The sequence below is a fragment of the Echeneis naucrates genome, chromosome 1 (assembly GCF_900963305.1).
Source record: "Echeneis naucrates chromosome 1, fEcheNa1.1, whole genome shotgun sequence".
NCBI lineage: Eukaryota > Metazoa > Chordata > Actinopteri > Carangiformes > Echeneidae > Echeneis > Echeneis naucrates.
Window position 1 is genome coordinate 1,656,851 of NC_042511.1, and position 18,915 is coordinate 1,675,765.

Genomic DNA, 18,915 nt, shown 5'->3' on the forward strand with positions numbered 1-18,915 from the left:
ACTTTCTTTATTCCACCATTCATTTCACTCTGAGTGTACTCTTTTATTGTTTAAAATTCCATGGAAAATGACAATCGCAGTGTTTCATGTCACGCTAACATACTGCACATACGTTATATCCATTGTTATATATTTTATTACACACATTTTCGTGATTAATCAGGGTTTTGTTCGGAAAGATGCTAAACTCCCCTACAGACAAGGCCAATTTTCATAATTAGGAAGCGGCAAATGTCTGTTAACTAAAAAATGATTAATGCCCATAAATCAACAACACAATGACAGCTTTTGGCAAATATCTCTCCTCCTTTGTCTGTAAAACTGTGCAGTTTAACGTTTGCTGTGGTTAATGTCTTTTGTCTGTCTAGAAATTTCAGTTTCCACATGCCTCACATCACTTTTAAGAAAGAGACAGGAAGTATTCCACAACAAAATATAATTTAATGCATCCACTTTTCACTGCGTCAATCACAAATCGATAATGATTTAGAAAATAAAAACGAGAAAGGAAATGATCCGGTACTGTCCTTTGTCTTAATGTAAGGCATGCAGTTTTGACAGAGCTTTGGACATTTAAAGCTACAGGTGGTTACAGAAGACACACTGACAAATACACACAAAAGCGCTCATACTATCCACTCGTTTTCATGGTACCCAATAAACATTTATTCTTTGCACATACAGTGAGTAGAGGTGGGCTTTATCACAACACCAAAAGTATAGTAGTTCACAAAACAGGATATGCTAACACTTCCGCTAGGGCTTTTTTCTACCTTCTCAGCTCTTAAGGAATAAATGGTGCCGGTGCTGATGAAGTACATTAAAATGTGAGTTACCATGGGATTCACGAAGAGGGGTTAGTAGCTTAGCAAGTTGCGTGAGCATGTTGCACGTAAAATGAAGATGACTTTAACAGCCGTGACTCTTGCATTCAACCCTCTTTGTAGCGAGCCCTTTTGGAGTCGGTTGCCTTAACCAGTGGCGCCTGTAAAAATTTGTTTCTTCATTCAGTGAGAAGGAGGTCATTTGTTTGGAAGTTACATTGAAATGCTGCGGCTCTCTTGTATAAAAAGTGCAGACATTTACTTGTGTCTGTGTGCAACGTCCTAATGACCTCTGATGACTTCGTTAAAAGTGGCCTCAGTTATATAAATACAACTATATATTTGCCTTCATATAAAAATAAAATTAGCAATACACAAATATTGGACACCTAAGGAGTTTAGAGTTATCAGATTATTGACAAGCTATTGAGGAAAGTGTACAAACGTGGAAATAATAAACCCTCTGTTGCAGCATAAATATTTAGATCTTCAGTTTTAATTCCCTATGCGTGCAGCATGTCTCTCTGGCTGTGCGGGGGCCAGGTCGGGCAGAGGTGGAGTCACGGCTGCCAAGGGGAGATGGAGTTGGGCTGTGCGGTGGGTGAAGGTCACGGTGGAGCAGCAGGTAGTTCTAGAGGCCAAACGGGGGCGAAACTCCTCAGTGCTGTTGCGCCTCCATCTCTCTCTGGCGACAGCCGACGGCAGTGATGAGGGCAGCCCCCTTGCCGCTGCCGTCCTCGGATAGCAGGAAGTTGACGTCACATTTGGGGGCGAGCTCTTTCACTGTCTGGTGGAAGATCCGTGAGAAGCTGAGGGAGAAAGCGTGTGTGGGGGGGTAACAGGAAACCAGTCAGAAGGCAGATTGTTACTGAATGGAAGAAAATGTGATGTAGATATTATGGATTTGTGATTTGGTGTTTGTGTTTGTACAGAGTACTGCATGAGCATGAATGGGTTAATGTGGCTTCTAAGCACTGTGAGTGGACCATTTACCACAGCTAGAGAAACAAAATGTGGTCAGTCAAACTTAACACCTGTTTGCTGCAGCTCCTGTTACTTGTGCAGCTGCGAGGAAAGATCATTTTCGCTATTGATTAATCTCTCTGATAGTCCCCCACTTAAATGTTAGTCTTTGATATGTCCGTCTCCAAATTGTTCCAGGGAATGTCTGGCTAACCCCTCCCAACATTGGCAAAAAATTCATGAACAGCCTTAAATATGTCCTCTGAGATTTTAGAGGTAATGTTTGTGCATACAATGAGATAAAATAAATCAGAAACATCCTCAAATAACTATTAAAATATAGGAAGGGTGATGACTTTTAATATGCACTGTAGTATTTTCTAATGAATGAACTTCCCCTCATCCCAAACACACCCTCCATTATGTCCCTATCCGTATGACTTACTGCGGGTGCAGCTTGTAAAGCGTGCCATCCACGCCCACGGTGATGTCCAGGTGGTCCAGGCCTCTGTTCTCACGGATCTTGTCCACCACAGCAGCCATTCCGGCTCCACAGATCTGAGCTGCGCGGCGGGACACTGTACCACACACCTCCTTGACGATAATACTGTCATCACAGGTGCTGTCTAGCCCCAGCTGTTGCAAGATCGCCCTGACCTGCAGCAGCGCCAGACGATCGCTGCGGAGGACGGGGGAGGGAATGTCAGAGGTCAGCCAACAGCAGGAGAGACACCGGATACCTCACAGCTGTTCCCGGAGGCTAAGGTAGGCTTAAACGGTGTATAAACTCAAGTCGTCACATTGCTACCCCCTCCTGCTTTTATTCCTAGGTGTGGTACCCCCCCTCGATGTTACTTTTCTGTGAACAATGACCCTTAAGCACATGCTCCCATGCAGTTATCCACTAAATCATACCAGAGGTTGTGTAGTGACAGATATTTTAAAGGGCTGCAGACTTTCTGGTGTTTCAGATTTATGACTTCTCTGAAAATTACCATTTTATCTTTATTTCACTAAAAAACGAAAATGGCACCTGCTCTATATACTTAAATAATCCTTTACAGCAAAGTCTTGTCTGCTTTGACAAACAATTTAAATGCTGTTAAATCATTTTGACTTTGACTTTTTAGAAATTATCTTTGCACCGTGAGTTTCTTAATTTGTAGAAAACAAACGGGAAAACAAATGGCTGTTGTCAGATAGGAGAAAATTGATTCAACAAAATTGACTCGTATTAAAAATCCTGTTGGTAAAGAAATAGATCTTTTTTCTCTCTATCAATTAATAAATGTAATTAGTGCAAACTGACTGGAGCCTTAAGCCACTAAATAGTCTATTGGTTTTGTAATCTTCACAGTTGACTGCTAATTTTGGTTCAGTAAAATAATTTGCTTAACAATCTGTCATTTTTTAATTTAAGAAAATGATAAAACTAACTGAACCAGAAAAGTAGTGTGCAACAGTAGTGTTGTTTAAAGCACAAACAAAGCAAAGCAAACACTCACCTCTCTATCTGTGACAGGAACTTTGTCTCAAAAATGCCTCTGGTCTTCAGTGTCTCTGAGATCTGTCCCCGGAAGAGGAAGCCGCGTTTCGTCAGGTCTATCAAAATCTGCCTGACGATCTCTCCCAGGTACATGCCGCTGCACATCTTCTCATATCTGACCGCAAGAGGAAGAGACAAATCTTATCTCTCTTATCTTTAATGGGCGATGCATCATCAGAGTTGATTCTTTTTGCTTATTTCATTGGATCATCTGCTGTGATATGAGCCAGAGCTTGAACAGGAGAGCTACTCAAACCAGCCGTGGAGATACAGAGACACGGTCTGATTCGATACTGAATGACTCCTTACCTTTGTTTGCCTTCGTTGAGCGAGTTCTCGTCCACCGCCTGGTCGTACTGCGTCCTGATGTCATCCAGGCAGCCGTTGTCCCCGAACGCACCCCACTCCATGTTTACGCACATGCGGCCTTCGTTCCCCTCCACTATCTCGATGTTCCTCATCTCCTCCATGTAACAGGCGTTGCTTCCCGTCCCTGTCAGGAAACAGTCTCAGTTCAGCACACTCCAGTCTAACCGGTACCTTTTTAGTTTGCGACTACACAAATCCAACGCCAACTATAGATTAACTTTAAGATCTTTCAGCATAAAAAGTTAAACACTGTTTACCTTTTTAAAAACACCAGTTCCGAACTCACCTGCAATCAGTCCCACCTCACAACTGGGCTCCTCATACGCACAAGTCATCATCGTCCCCACAGTGTCGTTCACTATGGCAACCACATCCAGCTCAAACTCCTACCAAAAAAAAAAAACAAGGAAAATGAGTGTCAGGCTTTAATACAACGGAATCACATACATGTTCATGCTGTCACCACTTTACATAAATCAGAACTCATGTTTTGTGTTATTATCCAACGAATCCACATACAGAATAATTTAGTTACTCATAAACAACACTTATCTGCAAGACTTTGAGCAAAACTGAGTTCCCATCAAGGATTTATTAAACATAAATGTACTAATTTGTCTAGATTTCCATCCTGTAAAAAAACCCCAAAAACAAACGAAAGCTTGAATCAGTAGTTTATATCCAACAGTTGTTTCTGAGAGGGTGCAGGGATTAATATCAGGCTTGGCAACATTTCCAGCGTCACTCAGAGCACGATGCAGTTCACTCACATTCCTACACAAACTATACAATGAAATACACACTCTGTCTCAGAGAGCCGCACGATCCAGTAGTCCTGACACACACAGTTTAATTAACACACTCTTCCACATCATCAAAGTGAGGTTTTTCCATGCTTTAACAACAACAACCGCACACTGCTGCAGTCCTGTCCGTTAATTATTTACGGTCACTGAATACGTACTGGCTCCTCCATCTAAAAGGGTGAAATCATTACAATTACTGAAAAAGTTGGTGGCATGTCAATATAAAAACTTCACAAAAACAAAAATAGTAAATAAGGAAAATAGGATTATTTATGATGAGGGATGGGCCTTCTTTAATGTATGCCCCAGGACACTGCTGTGGGTTCGTGCAGTGGGGGTAAAGTGGCTGTAAAACTAAAACCGTTCACGCTTTGTTCAATGTGTCAGGGTGTCAGGGTTGGCCTGTGCTCTACACTATTTAACTGTTCCATTATTTGTTGTAACCTTTAAAGTATTTTTGTGTTCAATTATTTTAATAGCTCTATTAGATGTTTTTTTTGGTTGCTGTTTGTTCAGCAGAAAAGGTTTTAGTTTCTAGACTTTATCAGACTAAAACACTAGAATCATAAAAAGAGTGGAAAAAAAACAGACGTTTCTTCTCTAAGAGCTTAAATTACACATAAAAATGCTGCTAAAGTGCCACAAGCTAATAGCTCTGCCAATCAGCCTACGATATTTAAATAGGCCAATCAGAACCCATATTATTCAAGCTGCGTTGGTCCAAAAACAACAGCAACAAGCTTTTATGAATTCCTTCAGGGTTTAACGCTGTCCAAAGAAAAACCGCATTGGTGGAAGTAAGAAGTTAATGTTATCCCGAAGGAAAATGGAAAATACAAAGGATATAAAACATAAAAGCGTTTTCAATGTTGAATCAATTGACTAAGTACATTTTTACTTAGGTTTGAGCAAACCTTGATCAAATAATACCTCAGACATATAACAATAGTGTCTGCTTTTGTTCCTGTTGTTGTGGCTCTACCAACAGATTGAATGGGATACATTTCTTTTTACCTCTTTCCTCTTAATTGCTTCCCGAAGGAGCTCGACCACATCTTCACCTTCACAGTCTGTGGCCTTGAAGCCTTTAGTCCAGGTGACAAGAATACCCTGCGGAGCACATGACACTTAACTGGGAAACTGCTAATAATCAAGCAATTTGAAGGCGATTTGTAGAGAACATACTGCGTCCAGACTGGTCTGATGGCAGGGGAAGGAGAAGGTGAAACCCAGCGGCAGTCGGGCGCTTTTCATTCCCATGTAGTCCAGGAAGTCAGAGATGCAGTGCACAATGTGGTCAAAGAGCTGCAGGGGACATTCATATTTTTAGTTGTGTATATATTAGAGCTCTGTGGGGTTTGATTCTGAGTATGGCCCTGATAGATGTGAAGCACAAATAGGAATTAAGCTTTTTCCAAAGATGTGTAGGATTAAATCTGTTTCCAAGCAGTTAGAGTGAACCAGGAGTCATTTCCACATCAGTGAGAGATCCTGCTTACCTCATCACCAGTACCCTGCATGACTTCTATGGGAATAGCGTAGATTTTGTTATGCATCTCCACCGATCTCCTCTTCCCGCTGCGAATCTTTACCAGAAGTACGCGGAAGTTTGTGCCTCCGAGGTCCAGAGCGAGGAAATCACCGTTCTCTAAAAAACAAAGCCATGTTAGCCTGAATACAAAACGCACTTCTGCTATATTGATGTAGATGGAGAAGAAACATTGCTACCTGATTTTCTTCAGACTGACATCTCAGTGTTTCACAACTTTGAAGTTCTATTTAGATTTGTCAATCACTTTGCTGTCATTAGTTATCATACATAAGCGGTGATGGTTGACTGATTTTGGCTCTGAAGAAATGTGGAAGAACCAGATTCACTTGTGACTGATTTTGGAGAAAGGCCAAGCAGGCAAAGCTTCAGAAGAGGCTGAGTCCATGGTGTAAATATTTAGAAACTTCCATACACCACACTGAGGTGGATGAACTCTGATTTTGTTGTTTTCCCCCCTTCTTTCATGCGATACTCTGACGTCCGAGCTGATAACGTGAGCACAATTATCTGGTGTGATTTACACGGGAAGACGGAAACCACAAGACACACAATCCAACAAACGTGATTAACATTTTCTTATTAGTTGTTAACAGATGTTTTTGGGTAAAACTTTGATCAAGCTCACTGAAGACAGCGGTCTGGATGCTTTAAATACCTTCTGTAGAATGTAACTGCGGCCTTTCTTCAGAAGGCACAAAAAAAACAGAACAACTCCTTGGAATAATTTGTGATGTGTGGTTAATGTCAATCAATCATTTGTCACCCAGTGAGCTGACATATGTATTAACACACTTCCCATTCTGTGCCCAGTTACTCACGAGGGCCTTAATTATCAGACCAGAGATGTACTGAGTATTTTTATGCCTTTGTTTGGTGATAACAGAGAGGAGTGACCTGCAGGATCAAAAAATATATACATTCATTCCTTCATCTTTAAAGATAGGAGGAAAAAAAGTGCAAAAAACGCTCTCCACGCATCCCTTTTAATCACCTGATCCATCTGGTGTGCTTCGGACAAAGGTGGGCAGCATCTTGACCGCAGCTTCCTTGTGGCTGTCCTTCTTTAGGCCTCTTTCAATCTCCATCCTCATGCGTTTCTTCACTTCCAACAGTTGGGATTTGCTCAGCCGGAACTCTGCCAGAGTCTCCTGAATCTGGCGCGCCTGCTCCGTCAGTCGGTATGCCACCGCCGTCACCATGGCTGCACCCTTCGCACTCCCACTCTCGGACAGCAGGAAGCGGACATCTGAGTCTGGGACCAAGCGACGCACCGTCTTGTGCAGACGGCGAGCATATCTGTTCAGAGGGAAGACGATATTCTCAAGAAAGAAAGAAGGACTTGCTCTGCATTGAGAAAGTTTAAATATTAGGAGGATTAGAAAGGAGTCGTTACTCACTGTGGGTGCATCTTGTAGAGGGACCCGTCGATGCCCACGGTGGTGCGGAGGCGCACGACTCCTTTGTTTTCCTTAAGGCGTGAGAGGATTCCTCCCAGTGTCGCAGAAATCAGATTTGCTGAGCGGAAAGATACGATGGTGCAGACGTGCTGCACAGCCAGGCAGTCTTCATCTGAAGGCTCGACCCCGAGCCTCGTCAGGATCTCCATGCATTTCTTCAGTCCCTCTTTAGTCCTGAAATCAAAAGTATTCGTTGTTGAGAATGTCACCTAGAAGGACCTGCAGTTTTTGTTTTAAGTTTCCACAATTGGTTGACTTTTAAAGTTCGCCTCGCTCACTTTTCAATCGCCGAGACATGTTTCGTCTCAATTTTTCCTTTGGTCAGGAGCTCAGGGGTTATCCGTCCCTCAAAAAGCAGGCCCTCCTTGGCCATCTTAACCAGGATGAGTCGAACCAGTTCTCCCATGTACATCCCGCTGGCCATCTTTTCAAACCTGCACAGAGAGAAAGCGTCTTCAGACAAAGACTTGTAGATATCGTTGACAGCATTAGTCATTTCATCTTCTCCTCAAAGGCCCCCAGCTGAATTGACAGATGCTTGGCAGATGGAATTTGAGGCCGTTTTTATCTGTTATGTAACGTCACGGTTGAAGTTAAGAAACAAAAGGAGCTCTTTTCTAGAAAAGTGTGTAAAATAAAAATGACAAAAGGCCAGAGCTTCTTGGGAATTCAACCGTAACGCTTTGTTGTAATAGATGAAACAATGTTGTCGGTCTGGCTACATATCAACAGGTGTGTTCACTGGGATGCTTTTTAAAATTTAATTTGACATTAAACAGGTCAAAAGCAGCCGATTATTAAAAAGGAAACTCTTACAGCTGCTTCCCAGGGTTGAGAGACCCCCTGTCGATCTCACGATCAAACTCTGTGCGAATGTCCTCCAGGGATCCATCATCCCCAAAGGCCCCCCACTCGGTGTTGATGCACATCCGGCCTTCGTCTCCCTCCACCAGGTCGATGTGACGTAGTTCTTCCATGTAGCAGGCGTTTGTCCCCGTTCCTGAAGGAATACAGAGGTGAATGACTCCCGTCCTCTGTGGCTCGGTGTGCAGAGTGCAGGGTAATACACCGGGCTGAGATTATAATACCTTTGGCGCCCTCACATGTAGAACTGAGCTCATTGTTCTTTAAGGCGCTCTGCGTCTTTACCTATAATGATGCCCACTTCGCAACGCTGATCGTCAAATCCACAGGTCATCATGGTGCCAACTGTGTCATTCACCACCGCCATGATGTCGGCCTCGTAGTCCTGGAGAGACACGATTCAGTCAAAGACTTGGAGGTTTCCAAAAGTCTACCTTAGCTCTTACATCGTAGCCCAAATTATTAGTATTATTATTATTTCGATTTTTAAATTGCTTTTAGACCAGAAAAAAAAACAAACAAAACACTGAAGTATATAACTACTTGACAGAAAAGTCATGTTTGTTTCTTAATTGTCTTAAAGGAAGAAGGGAATAAGAACTTACCCCTCGTTTCTTAATGGCCCTGTTCAGAAGCTTCACAACATCCATACCTTCCACACCACTGGCCTTAAACTTCTTTGTCCATGTTACTAAGACCGCCTGTGACAGAAGTGTCTTCATGAGGCCAAACTTAAGTTACAGTTAGACAGACTTGGCAAGTCCCAAATGTCTGTGAATTGTTATTCTAACCACACAAACCCTCTCCAAAAACCCCATTCATGAGCAATTTCTACAATAATGGCTTTAACATTAAGTTCTCTTTCCCTTTTACAAAATGCTTCAATCAAAATTTCCCCCAAATCTTTCATACGGCTTATGTCTGTGGATTAAAAGGTCTAAAATATTTTAAAAAGGATTCTAAGTGTTGAGTAAATGGAGGCTGAGTTCAGAAAGAGATTCTTGTTGAGATGTTTACCTCATCCAGTTTGGTTTGGGCACAGGGGAAGGAGAACGTAAATCCCACAGGAAGCTTTTTATCCTTGATCTTTTGTTTCTCCATGAAATCGCCCAGACAATCTGCAACATGAGCAAAGAGCTGCAAAGAGAAAGGGGACATCATCACTGCAGACAGCACCCCGAAAACATAAAACACACATTTATTAATGAATCACAGCTTCAGTGTTAAAGGTCCATTATACCAGATGTGCCATTTAGTTGCTTGGTAACAGATTCACAAGACAAGATGTGGTTGATTTACAACCGCAACACAAACATTCATAATATTATGCAAACATTTAATTTCTTCATTTAATGTCAGAGCTAGGCTCTAAAGGCCGACTGCAAAATGTTATATTTGACCAAACTGCCTGCAAAGCAAAGAACCCTCTTTGTTAACAAAACCTGTTCAAATACCCCGTTTCATTTTTTTTAACCAGCTGTCCCCTGGACGTTTCATGAAGCAGCATCTGTGCCGTCCTGTCTGTGGGAGTCCTGCTCTGAGCCAATCAGACGGCCTCACACAGCCGCCCGTGTTTTGGTTATCGCATTACAATTCGACCGCCAGCTGTTCTCTACAAGTCTGTTGTGGGTCAGTGCAGGTTCTGACGTCACTGTTATTATTCCTGGTTTTACTTGGATTGGTTTACACTCATTGTTCCCCGCTCTGACCTTAAACACCGTTGAGCTGTGAGGAGGGCTGACACAAACACTGATTGTTTGGACTGGAAATAATTCACTGCTGATGATCTGGGCTTTAACACAATAAGATATCCAGAGCAGTTTCCATCTAAGGCTGGTGGACATTTTAACACAACATTTTTTGAACATTTACCTGCGTTCCACTCCCGTGCGTGATGTCATCGGGGGTCTCATAGACCTGGCTCTCCATCTGAACCGGCTGCTTCTTGTCGTGTGTCACTTTTACGCGCAGAATCCGAAAATTTGACCCCCCGAGGTCCAGAGCTATGAAGTCTCCCTTTTCTGCAGAAGGAGAAAACTGATTTTTTTTAAAAAACATGGAAATCTGCTCGACTGGTTCTTCTTTTTTATTTCTCTGGATGATAATGATCAGTTGAGGGTTTGTTATTTACCCTGCCCACATTTACTAAACAGACCGGAACGTAACAGAAATATCGGCCGCTATTATGTGTTGGAGTTCAGCTACAGGCTTCGAAATAACCTTAAATTTTAATCAACAAGCCTTTAAAATAGTTTGACTGAAAATTATAACCTTGATGAGGCTGCAATGAGATTTACCACAAGACTGTTTACAATAGTTTTAGCTAGCTGTACTTCATAAACTGGGAATTAGTAAAAGTCAAAGATAGAAATGGGAGGCAGAGATGATTTATAATATTAAAGGATTCTATTAAATGCTCTAAATTAACATAGGGCCCAATGAACTGACCTGAGGAAAGAAATATTAAATGTTAATTTCACTCTAAAAACTCTATTTTGCCAATATTAAATGTTTTGATGGGTGAATTAAATGTGCGTCGTAGTAAGATTATGTTAGCTTTAAATGGACTTGGTAATTTGCAAATATATAAGTTGCTTTTTTTTTTATTTTTATTTTTTTTTTAAAACATCTCCAAGCATGTCACCTAAGAATCCCAAAGCACTCACTCCTGTTCTGATGGTAGGATGGATATTTTGTGGTGCAGTAATTTTGCCATTCTTGTGTCATTTCACCCATTTCACCTGTGAAATGACGCAATAACGACAAAATAAAAAAGGGAGGCTTTGTTACTCCTCACATGCCATTACTGGGATTGATGCCATAGCAGAATGTCCAGAGGTGAGACAGGTCTTTGATGAAACACAAAACAGCACACCAATCACTGAGGTTAAAAAGATCCACAACCTGAACACCAATGTAACTTCAGACATGGCAGGCAAACATGCACATTAGAAATGTGTAATTTGCCAAATTTGAGTAGAACTCTTTTATGTGCACTGAGCTGCCAGCCGGATGAGGAGATGGAGGGTTGCTTCAGGCAAAAAGCCCAAAATGTAACTCCATCCTCTGCACAAAGATCTTTCTCGTAACATTGAATACAGAGTTGGTCTCACTTTAATGATTGAAAAGGGAACTTACTTGTTAGTCTGCATTTTGAAACAACAGGTTGTCGCCTGCTCTAAATGCTTCTTAGGTTTGGTCATTTTGTATTTGTGTTTTTTAAAGTCAGCGTTTTCAGGTGTGTGTTTGACACTTATGTCCTACAGAAGTGACGCTGAGTCGGAACACATGATAACGTGTGAATGCACATCTATCGACCTTTGACCTTTGGGTGATATTAAAATGGCATCACATCCTGCCTCCCAACACAACAATGTTCTTCATTTAGTGCCGCTGTGACTCTGAGTGTTTGCTGCGTTATGCTATTTATCCCCGTGCCCTAACTGGAATGAGACATGACCAGGCTTGACATAAAGATCTGTTACTGACATGCTGCAGAGCGCGAGTCTCGTTTGGAAGTTCGGTCTGACAGGAGAAATGTGGTTGACATTCTTAAATTGAATCCTCGTTTTAAATTCCGGCGACAAACTGAACTGAGGTTGTGAGTCATTTTTCAGAGCAGGTGGCCTCATTGTGGCTTTAGATCCCAAAGAGAATCCGTGTCTGAGTCTTTGTCTACCAGCTAGGTGAACATAACATTCCTCTCTCAGCGGCGTCAGTCTGATATTCCAAAACATCATCATCTCCAACAAAAACCGATTACTTCGAGGAAAAGAGTGAATTTAAAGAGTTAACGCGGTTAAACGAGTGTTGGACTTTAAAACTGTCAAAAGTCAGTTAGTACAGCAGACGGTCTATGAAAATTAATGCTGTAAGTTTTGGGTCTGTAAAGCCAAGTCGATGTTGAAGAGCCTTAAACCTGCATTGGTGGTAAATGAGATTGTGTTGAAGTCTATGGGAAAAATGTCCCTCCTCCTCCTCAGCAAATGTTTTCCTGATGAGTTTATGGTCTGAATCTGCAACACAACATGATGTTCATTTTTTAAATGATGCTCCATTTAGAGGGAAACAGACCAGAAAGGAGGGGAGGGCATAGGGGGCGGGGCTATTGTGTGATTGACAGATGTTACCATCCAATCAGGATTAGAAATGTAAAAAAATGACATCTTCTTGTTTCAGATTACCAAGACGGCGGCGGCCAATTTACAAACGGAGGGATAATGTCACAGAGGACTGCGACTTGGGTTGACTGGTGACTGAAGCTAAACACAGTTTACTTTAAAAAGAAGTTCATTATATCAGACAGGATTTTAAAATGGCATTTAAAATGAACGGACTGTGTGTTACTACATCCGTAGAGTTCAGTCATTCTTCTTCGGGACACAGAGAGTCTCCTCTGAGGGGTCAGATTAACCGTCTGCTGTTGTCCTGTCCATCATGTCTGTCGTCACTCATAACCAGCATAACTTAAGATTTAAAATGTTTTCAGTTTTAATTATCGCCACAGTTTCAACTTTGCCCTTTGCTTGATCCGTGTGGATGCAGCTGTATGAACCTGCTGCTATTTATAATGTGTGAGAAGGCAGGGGACAGTGACACAGAGACGCACAGACACACACACCTCACATCACACTCCAGTGGCCTTGTCATGTCCGGCAGACACTTCGTGTTATTTCTGTGTGCACACGAGAACCGCTCCAGTTTGGCCGGTGTGACGTTAGCGGCCGCTCAGAGCAGTGGTTTGGTTTCTCTGAGGACTTTAAAGCCTTAAAATCTTGTTTGCCAGAGAATATCTTCACAAAGATGCACTTTTTAATTGTGATCATTAAAACATCCTGAATATGAAGCATGGTTAGAATACTTTTCCTTTCATTTCAATATTATAGTTCCATAATTAGAAAAGAACTAATATATGGGCTGTTATGTTATTACCTTAATATTATATGAATAAATTCTCATTATTATACCAACTCTGGTGATTTTTTAATATGAAGTGGATCATCCTAATTTATCTCTACCTTGGCTGCGTTGATATTATGGTATTAATTTCATAGTTCAATGACTCATCCATCTTATTAAACACCACTGAAAACTCAGTATGGTAATATCTACAAAACAAACACAGCCCAATCCTGATGGCAGCGGGTAGCAGTTAGTGTGCTACTACTGTTGTCACGCCCCGTAGATATTTAATACTGTGAATGGGTTATATAAGCCTGAAGGTCATGAAATGTCTCTCATCAATAGACAGGTTTTCATCTGGCTGTGGTTGTGTTCTCTGAGGTGAACACATCATGTGATCGGCCTGTGTGAGCTGGTCAGCCCCGGGGCTAAAACGTACGTGATCTACTGAGTCCAAATCCTGAGCACAAAGAGGCTTAACGTGTCAGCACTTTTTTTTTTTTTTTTTTTTTAAAGCAGATACAGGAAGTGACCCACCACAGTTACTGTAAAGGTACAGAGAGAAGAGGAGGATTCACTTTTAACTGATTTAAATTAAAACAACAGACTCTCAGGTTCATTAATCTGTGTGGATTAACATGCTACTTTAAGGTGGAAATGTTTTTTTTTTATTGCTGTGTTCAATATAATTTCTCTTTGTTGCATTTTAAATTATTTCATACCAAAATAAGATAATTCCAGCTCTCAGTGGGCCAGATCAGATTTTAGTTAATTACACCAGTGACAGATATTCATCAGTTGTTAACTCAGTAATTATCTTCCATTTAGGAAGATGTTAAGGAAGTCTGCAGCCAAGGAATCAAATCCTTTTCATGGCAAGTTTTCCGTTTAGCTGCCCAACTCCTCTCCTGCATTTTTCTCCACTCATCAAAAGGAGTTTTAAGATCATTTTGGTGCAAGTGATGTTGCCAGAAATAGCACGCATGTTCCTGACTTCATGTTCACTGTACCTGATCCATCAGGGATGGACCTGACGAAGGTGGGCAGCATCTTCACGGTGGCTGTGGGGTTGGTGTCATGCCCGAGCCCGTTCTCCATCTCCCGGCGGAACCTGTTCATGATGTCCTTCAGCGTCTCGTCCGAGAAACGCATGGAGTAGAGGTATTTGTCAATCTGAAGGACAGAACGCAAACAGAGGGTGAGTTTAAATGTTAGCAGACAAAGCCACCTTTTAAAGTGAACACAAGCCAACAAAAACTACCAATCAAAATCTAAATTATCCATGTCCTCCTCTTTTCTTTCCCTACATTAGCACTGTGACATTAAAATAATAACTCTGCCTTCTACTCACATTTTATTTTCTCACTTGGTCCGAGAAGTTAATGTGTTAATGTGTTAATGAAAGATACTTGATTTCTATCAACTCAGACGTACGTTGATGTCTGTTGACTTACGTTTACTGTGATTGGTTTGATTTTGATTTTGATTTGGTCAGCAATACATCACAGATTTAAAAATCAATAAAATATCGCCTTTAGCTGTCATCAGTGCCCTTATCGCCATTACGCACCCTGAAGCGACCTACCTTCAGCAAATATCAATATTTGTTCCTCCTTAATTTCCCTCGAGATACAATATCTCTCCATCTAACTATTGGAATTGGTGGACAGCGTTGTGTCCCCAATTTATTAGACTGTGTTTCCACTTCCTTTCAGGAGAGTGAATAGTGAGGCTGAGTGGGAGTTGAAGTGTCAATAGATTGATCCATTTAATACAAAACGATACAGGTTGAATAGGTTGAATAAAGCCTGAGGCAGGGCGTGCCTCGACCCCCACAGCCCCCGAGCTGTGACTGTGTTCTAGAAAATTATTCACAAAACAGGGAAAACACTGCAGCGACATTTTAAGTCCTCCTCTTTTGTTTTTTTATATAAAATAATATTTAAAAAATAAAGTAAGATGATAATCAGTTTGCTAAAAATGCCTACTTTGTGCACTTTGAATGTTAAATTATAATTAATGGATGGATGTAATTGATGGGTTGTTTGGAGTGTGTCTGTGCTGGACACTCACTGTTATTGTTACATAATCACACGGCGCATGCCATGAGGCACACCACAGTTCAGTCTATTCAATGCCATGAGGACCAGTCCACACATTTGTGTCTCATCAGGCATCTCTGTAGCTTTTCTATTCTTAGCCTGTCAAAAAGGCTCATGTGATCAGCGGTGTAACAACATCTCAGTCTGTTTAATATTATTGGCCTGTAGGAATTCTCAGTAGTAATAAGCAGAAAATCACATTTTCCTACTCATCTTCTGCACCTTCAGTCTTTTGGAGGTTCAGTATCGAGGCAGTTTGATCATTTCTTAACATTTATTCTTCTGTGTGTTCTGAATCAGCTCGTTTTGGCATTTTACTGCAGCTGTGTGATGCCGACATGATTGATATATTAAAATCTAAAGCGTCATGATATGTGAATCAGCATTTCACACGCATTAACCTAAGAGCTAAGCATGGTTTCTTTGGAAACGTGGGAGTCCCCAAAGTTTGGCGTGACCAAACTTTGCCTGGCTGTTTCGGTTCATGTTTTGTCGTTACTCCTCTTCTGTGTCTGAAAGGAAGTCATGTTGGTCTCTGCTGCTAAATTTGTCCAAATCCCTAATATGGTGCTGAGTGGATCGGTCCGCTGCAGGATTTCCACAGTTTATTCTTTCAAATGATATTTTCCCACCTGGAGGTCACCATGTAAACCTGCTTTGACCTACTTCTGCCCAAAGGGGCACGTGGGCATGCTACACCGTGACATCATGAATGAATCTCCCAACGCTGCCGACTCCCCCAGTGGCAGCATCTTACATGCCTGTAATCTCATCCAAATTTCTGCAGAGCCTGAGGTTAGTTTCTCTGGAGACTGTGATCCAGGTCAGATTTCACTGATGGCAACAATGGCCCTCTGCTAATGAATATTTGTTGGCTTTGCCAGAGGTCATAAAAGAATAATGGGAGTAAAGAGAGAAGAGATGAAACAGTAGAGGAACCCCCCCCCCCCGCCCTCCCCGTGCAAAGCTCACGACTTTCCTGAACAGCCACTCACAGACACCTGTCTGCTTCAGGCGCCTCGATCATGAAGGTGTGTCTGCAGCACATCACCACGCTCACTGACCACAACCCCCGTCAAGGACATCCATGTCAAACCCCATAAAGGCGCTGAAACTAACTAAAATATATTCAAATCCAAACGGGAGTTCATCACAGCCTCCTCATCCTCCTCTTCCCAAACGCTGCATCCTCCTCCTCTCCCAGCCCCACAGCTACGCCCCAGAGCTCAACGCTGACATGGAGTCACTGTGAACCGGCATCCATGGCTGCCCAACCGGCTGCTGTCCCCTTACAGCGACCCCCCCCCCGCCTTTCCTCCACACGTCCAACACAAAAGGAGCACTGTTGCATTCAAAGCTGCATTCGCTCACCTTTTTCAGCTGATCATCCTTCAGCTCGGTGAAGTAGTAGGCCAGAAGCTGAGCTGCTATCATCTTGCCTGCACGTCTGCCAGGAGCTGTCAGCGACTATTAGGTGGTTGGAGAGCAGAGAAGGAGGGAGGGGAGGGCTGCCGTCTCTACTTTCCTGTCCGCCCACGCTGATCTGTCTTTATCCTGGAGTGGAGGAGGAAGCAGGCCAGAGCTGAGGACAGTGGCAAGGTTAAAAGGGGAAAAGAAGTCTGCTGAAACAGGAGAGCAGCAGCGGCCGGGCCTGCTAGTCTGCGACAGGCACACACTCACAACCTCACACACACTTCAACACACAAACACACACAGACACATAGAGGCCGGGTTTGACCGTGTCTCCTCCCTTTGAGCTTCCAGCTCCCAGTCAGCTCTGAGGGAGATGCAACAGCTCTGCTCCTGAGTGGCAGTTGGTGTTATGCCCTGCCCCCACTGAGCGCCCTGATTGGCTGAGCTGGGGAAGTGAATGCGAGGAAGAAAGGGGAGGGGAGGGTGGCTTCTTCTACCCCAGCAGAGGGAGAGAGAAAGAGAAGAGGGGGTGGCTGTGAGCTGAAGGAGGAAGCTGCATCTACACGATAACCGGCCTCTCTCCCTCCCCCGGCCTGCACGTCCCACACGTTTCCACGGCACCCAGATGTGGACCAACAGAGGGGCAGGGCAAGCACGCCATGATGTCATCAGTCCTCTAACACACACATCGCTCTCAGCATCCACCAACGGCTGAAGGGCAATAAGCACACAAATTATTATAGTCGGATACACAGACTGGTGATTTGTGATGTTTTATTATCTCCTGGAACAGCTACCCCCCACCCGCCCCCCCCCCCCCCACCCCTTTATCTCTCCAACCAGCTTTTAATTGCCTGAAATTTTGCCTGAAACTAAGATATCCAAACCAACTAATATATAATTCAACATGGATATTAAGTCCTGACCTCAGAAGGCTTTCATCTCACTGCATGTATGTGCCTTTCTAACACAGAACAAAGGGACCCCCCAGGACATGTTTCTCCAGCCTGGAGGAAGCTTTACATTTCACATACCATCAGATCTCCCCCTTCATTTCCTCTCAGGATGACCTGCAGGGTTCTGACCTCCGCCTTTTGAGATCTGCTCTCTCCTGACAAACATAATTCAGTACTCAAACATCTTAGGTGACACAAAATGTTCCCAAATTGAAATGTAAAGTGTTTTTTGCATTATAATGTCTTACTTTTTGAACGCGGCATTGACTGACAGCTAAGTAATATGTAAACCAAATTAGGATTAAAAAGTGCACTTTGTTGCAGCAGTTAGTTTCATATGAAAATGAATTCAGGGGAAAGCCTGTTTGCCGTTCTGCATCAGTTAATCCTCCAGCTCCAGGTAGAAATCAGTGACTGATTGGAAAGCTCAAACAACGTTCTGTGGAGCTCTGTGTTTTACACACAAGGGAGAATGATTGTTGAAGAAAAGGTCTTATTTCACACTGTAGTTTCATTTTTTCACCTTTGTAAACCGCTCCAAATTTTGTCTTGGAGGACTCGCTGCTTGAGTTTTTGTTTTTGCTTAAGTTTTTGTATAAGTTAGCATTATTAGTCTCTAATAACAAGGAAATAGCTTTAAATAGATTTTGAAAATTAGAAACTAATTCAGTCGAGGCCTGAGGAGGAACAACCCTGATGAAGCAGCAGGTGGATCCTTTTTTTTTTTTTTTTTAATTAACCTTAATATTTAGTTCATCATGTCTCATTTCTCTAAAAAAAAAAAAAATGCATCCAGACATGCTTCACCCTCCAACATCCGGCGGCACCACATGATTTGAAGGCGCTGTTTAGACCGCTGGTGTCGCCTGATGCAGCAAATCTCAGCGTTGCTATCCAGAGTAAGACGACCCCTCCTCTCTCCCCTCACGCAGCTCAGTTACATCACCACGCTCTGCGTAAAATGCTCTGTCTGCTGACTCGTTGACGTGCAGAGCTCCTGATGTCCCCCTGATGACTTCCCTCCCTCATTCCTCTCTATCCAGCCTGTGACCCCCACCCCCACCTCTTCTTCCTCCTCCTCCCATTTCATCCTTTGCAGGATTCAATCACAAGTCTCTAACTGCATGAATGAAAAGAGCGGCCTCCTCGTGTCGCCTTTCC

General features: G+C 42.7%; 1 protein-coding gene across 5 annotated transcripts; it reads right to left on the reverse strand.

The window, feature by feature from the left end:
- Positions 1–419: 419 nt before the first annotated feature.
- On the reverse strand, positions 420–17,172 carry LOC115054421 (hexokinase-1). Of its 5 annotated transcripts, XM_029523697.1 has the most exons (19): positions 16,757–17,169; positions 14,294–14,456; positions 10,254–10,402; positions 9,399–9,518; positions 8,987–9,082; positions 8,667–8,766; positions 8,334–8,517; positions 7,796–7,951; positions 7,458–7,691; positions 7,052–7,356; positions 6,008–6,156; positions 5,694–5,813; positions 5,523–5,618; positions 4,667–4,678; positions 3,989–4,088; positions 3,643–3,826; positions 3,293–3,448; positions 2,233–2,466; positions 420–1,633 (listed from the first exon to the last, which is right to left on the reverse strand). In XM_029523697.1, the coding sequence occupies exons 1-19, from the start codon at positions 16,817–16,819 to the stop codon at positions 1,483–1,485; spliced, it is 2,772 nt and encodes a 923-aa protein (XP_029379557.1). In that variant the 5' UTR covers positions 16,820–17,169; the 3' UTR covers positions 420–1,482. The 5 variants fall into 5 exon arrangements, with proteins under 5 accessions (XP_029379557.1, XP_029353142.1, XP_029353773.1 ...); XM_029492869.1 differs by lacking the exon at positions 4,667–4,678 and having other exon boundaries at positions 1,483–1,633; positions 16,757–16,819; XM_029497282.1 differs by lacking the exons at positions 4,667–4,678; positions 8,987–9,082 and having other exon boundaries at positions 16,757–16,819.
- Positions 17,173–18,915: the final 1,743 nt, after the last annotated feature.

Bases quoted from the DNA above. Each gene is read 5' to 3' on its own strand.
- LOC115054421 (XM_029523697.1), bottom strand. From the start codon at position 16,819: ATGATAGCAGCTCAGCTTCTGGCCTACTACTTCACCGAGCTGAAGGAT. The intron at 6,157-7,051 runs GTGATTAAAAGG...TTTGTTTTTTAG, and splicing joins AAGCACACCAGATGGATCAG to AGAACGGTGATTTCCTCGCT. The intron at 1,634-2,232 runs GTAAGTCATACG...TTTCTCCCTCAG, and splicing joins CTTTACAAGCTGCACCCGCA to CTTCTCACGGATCTTCCACC.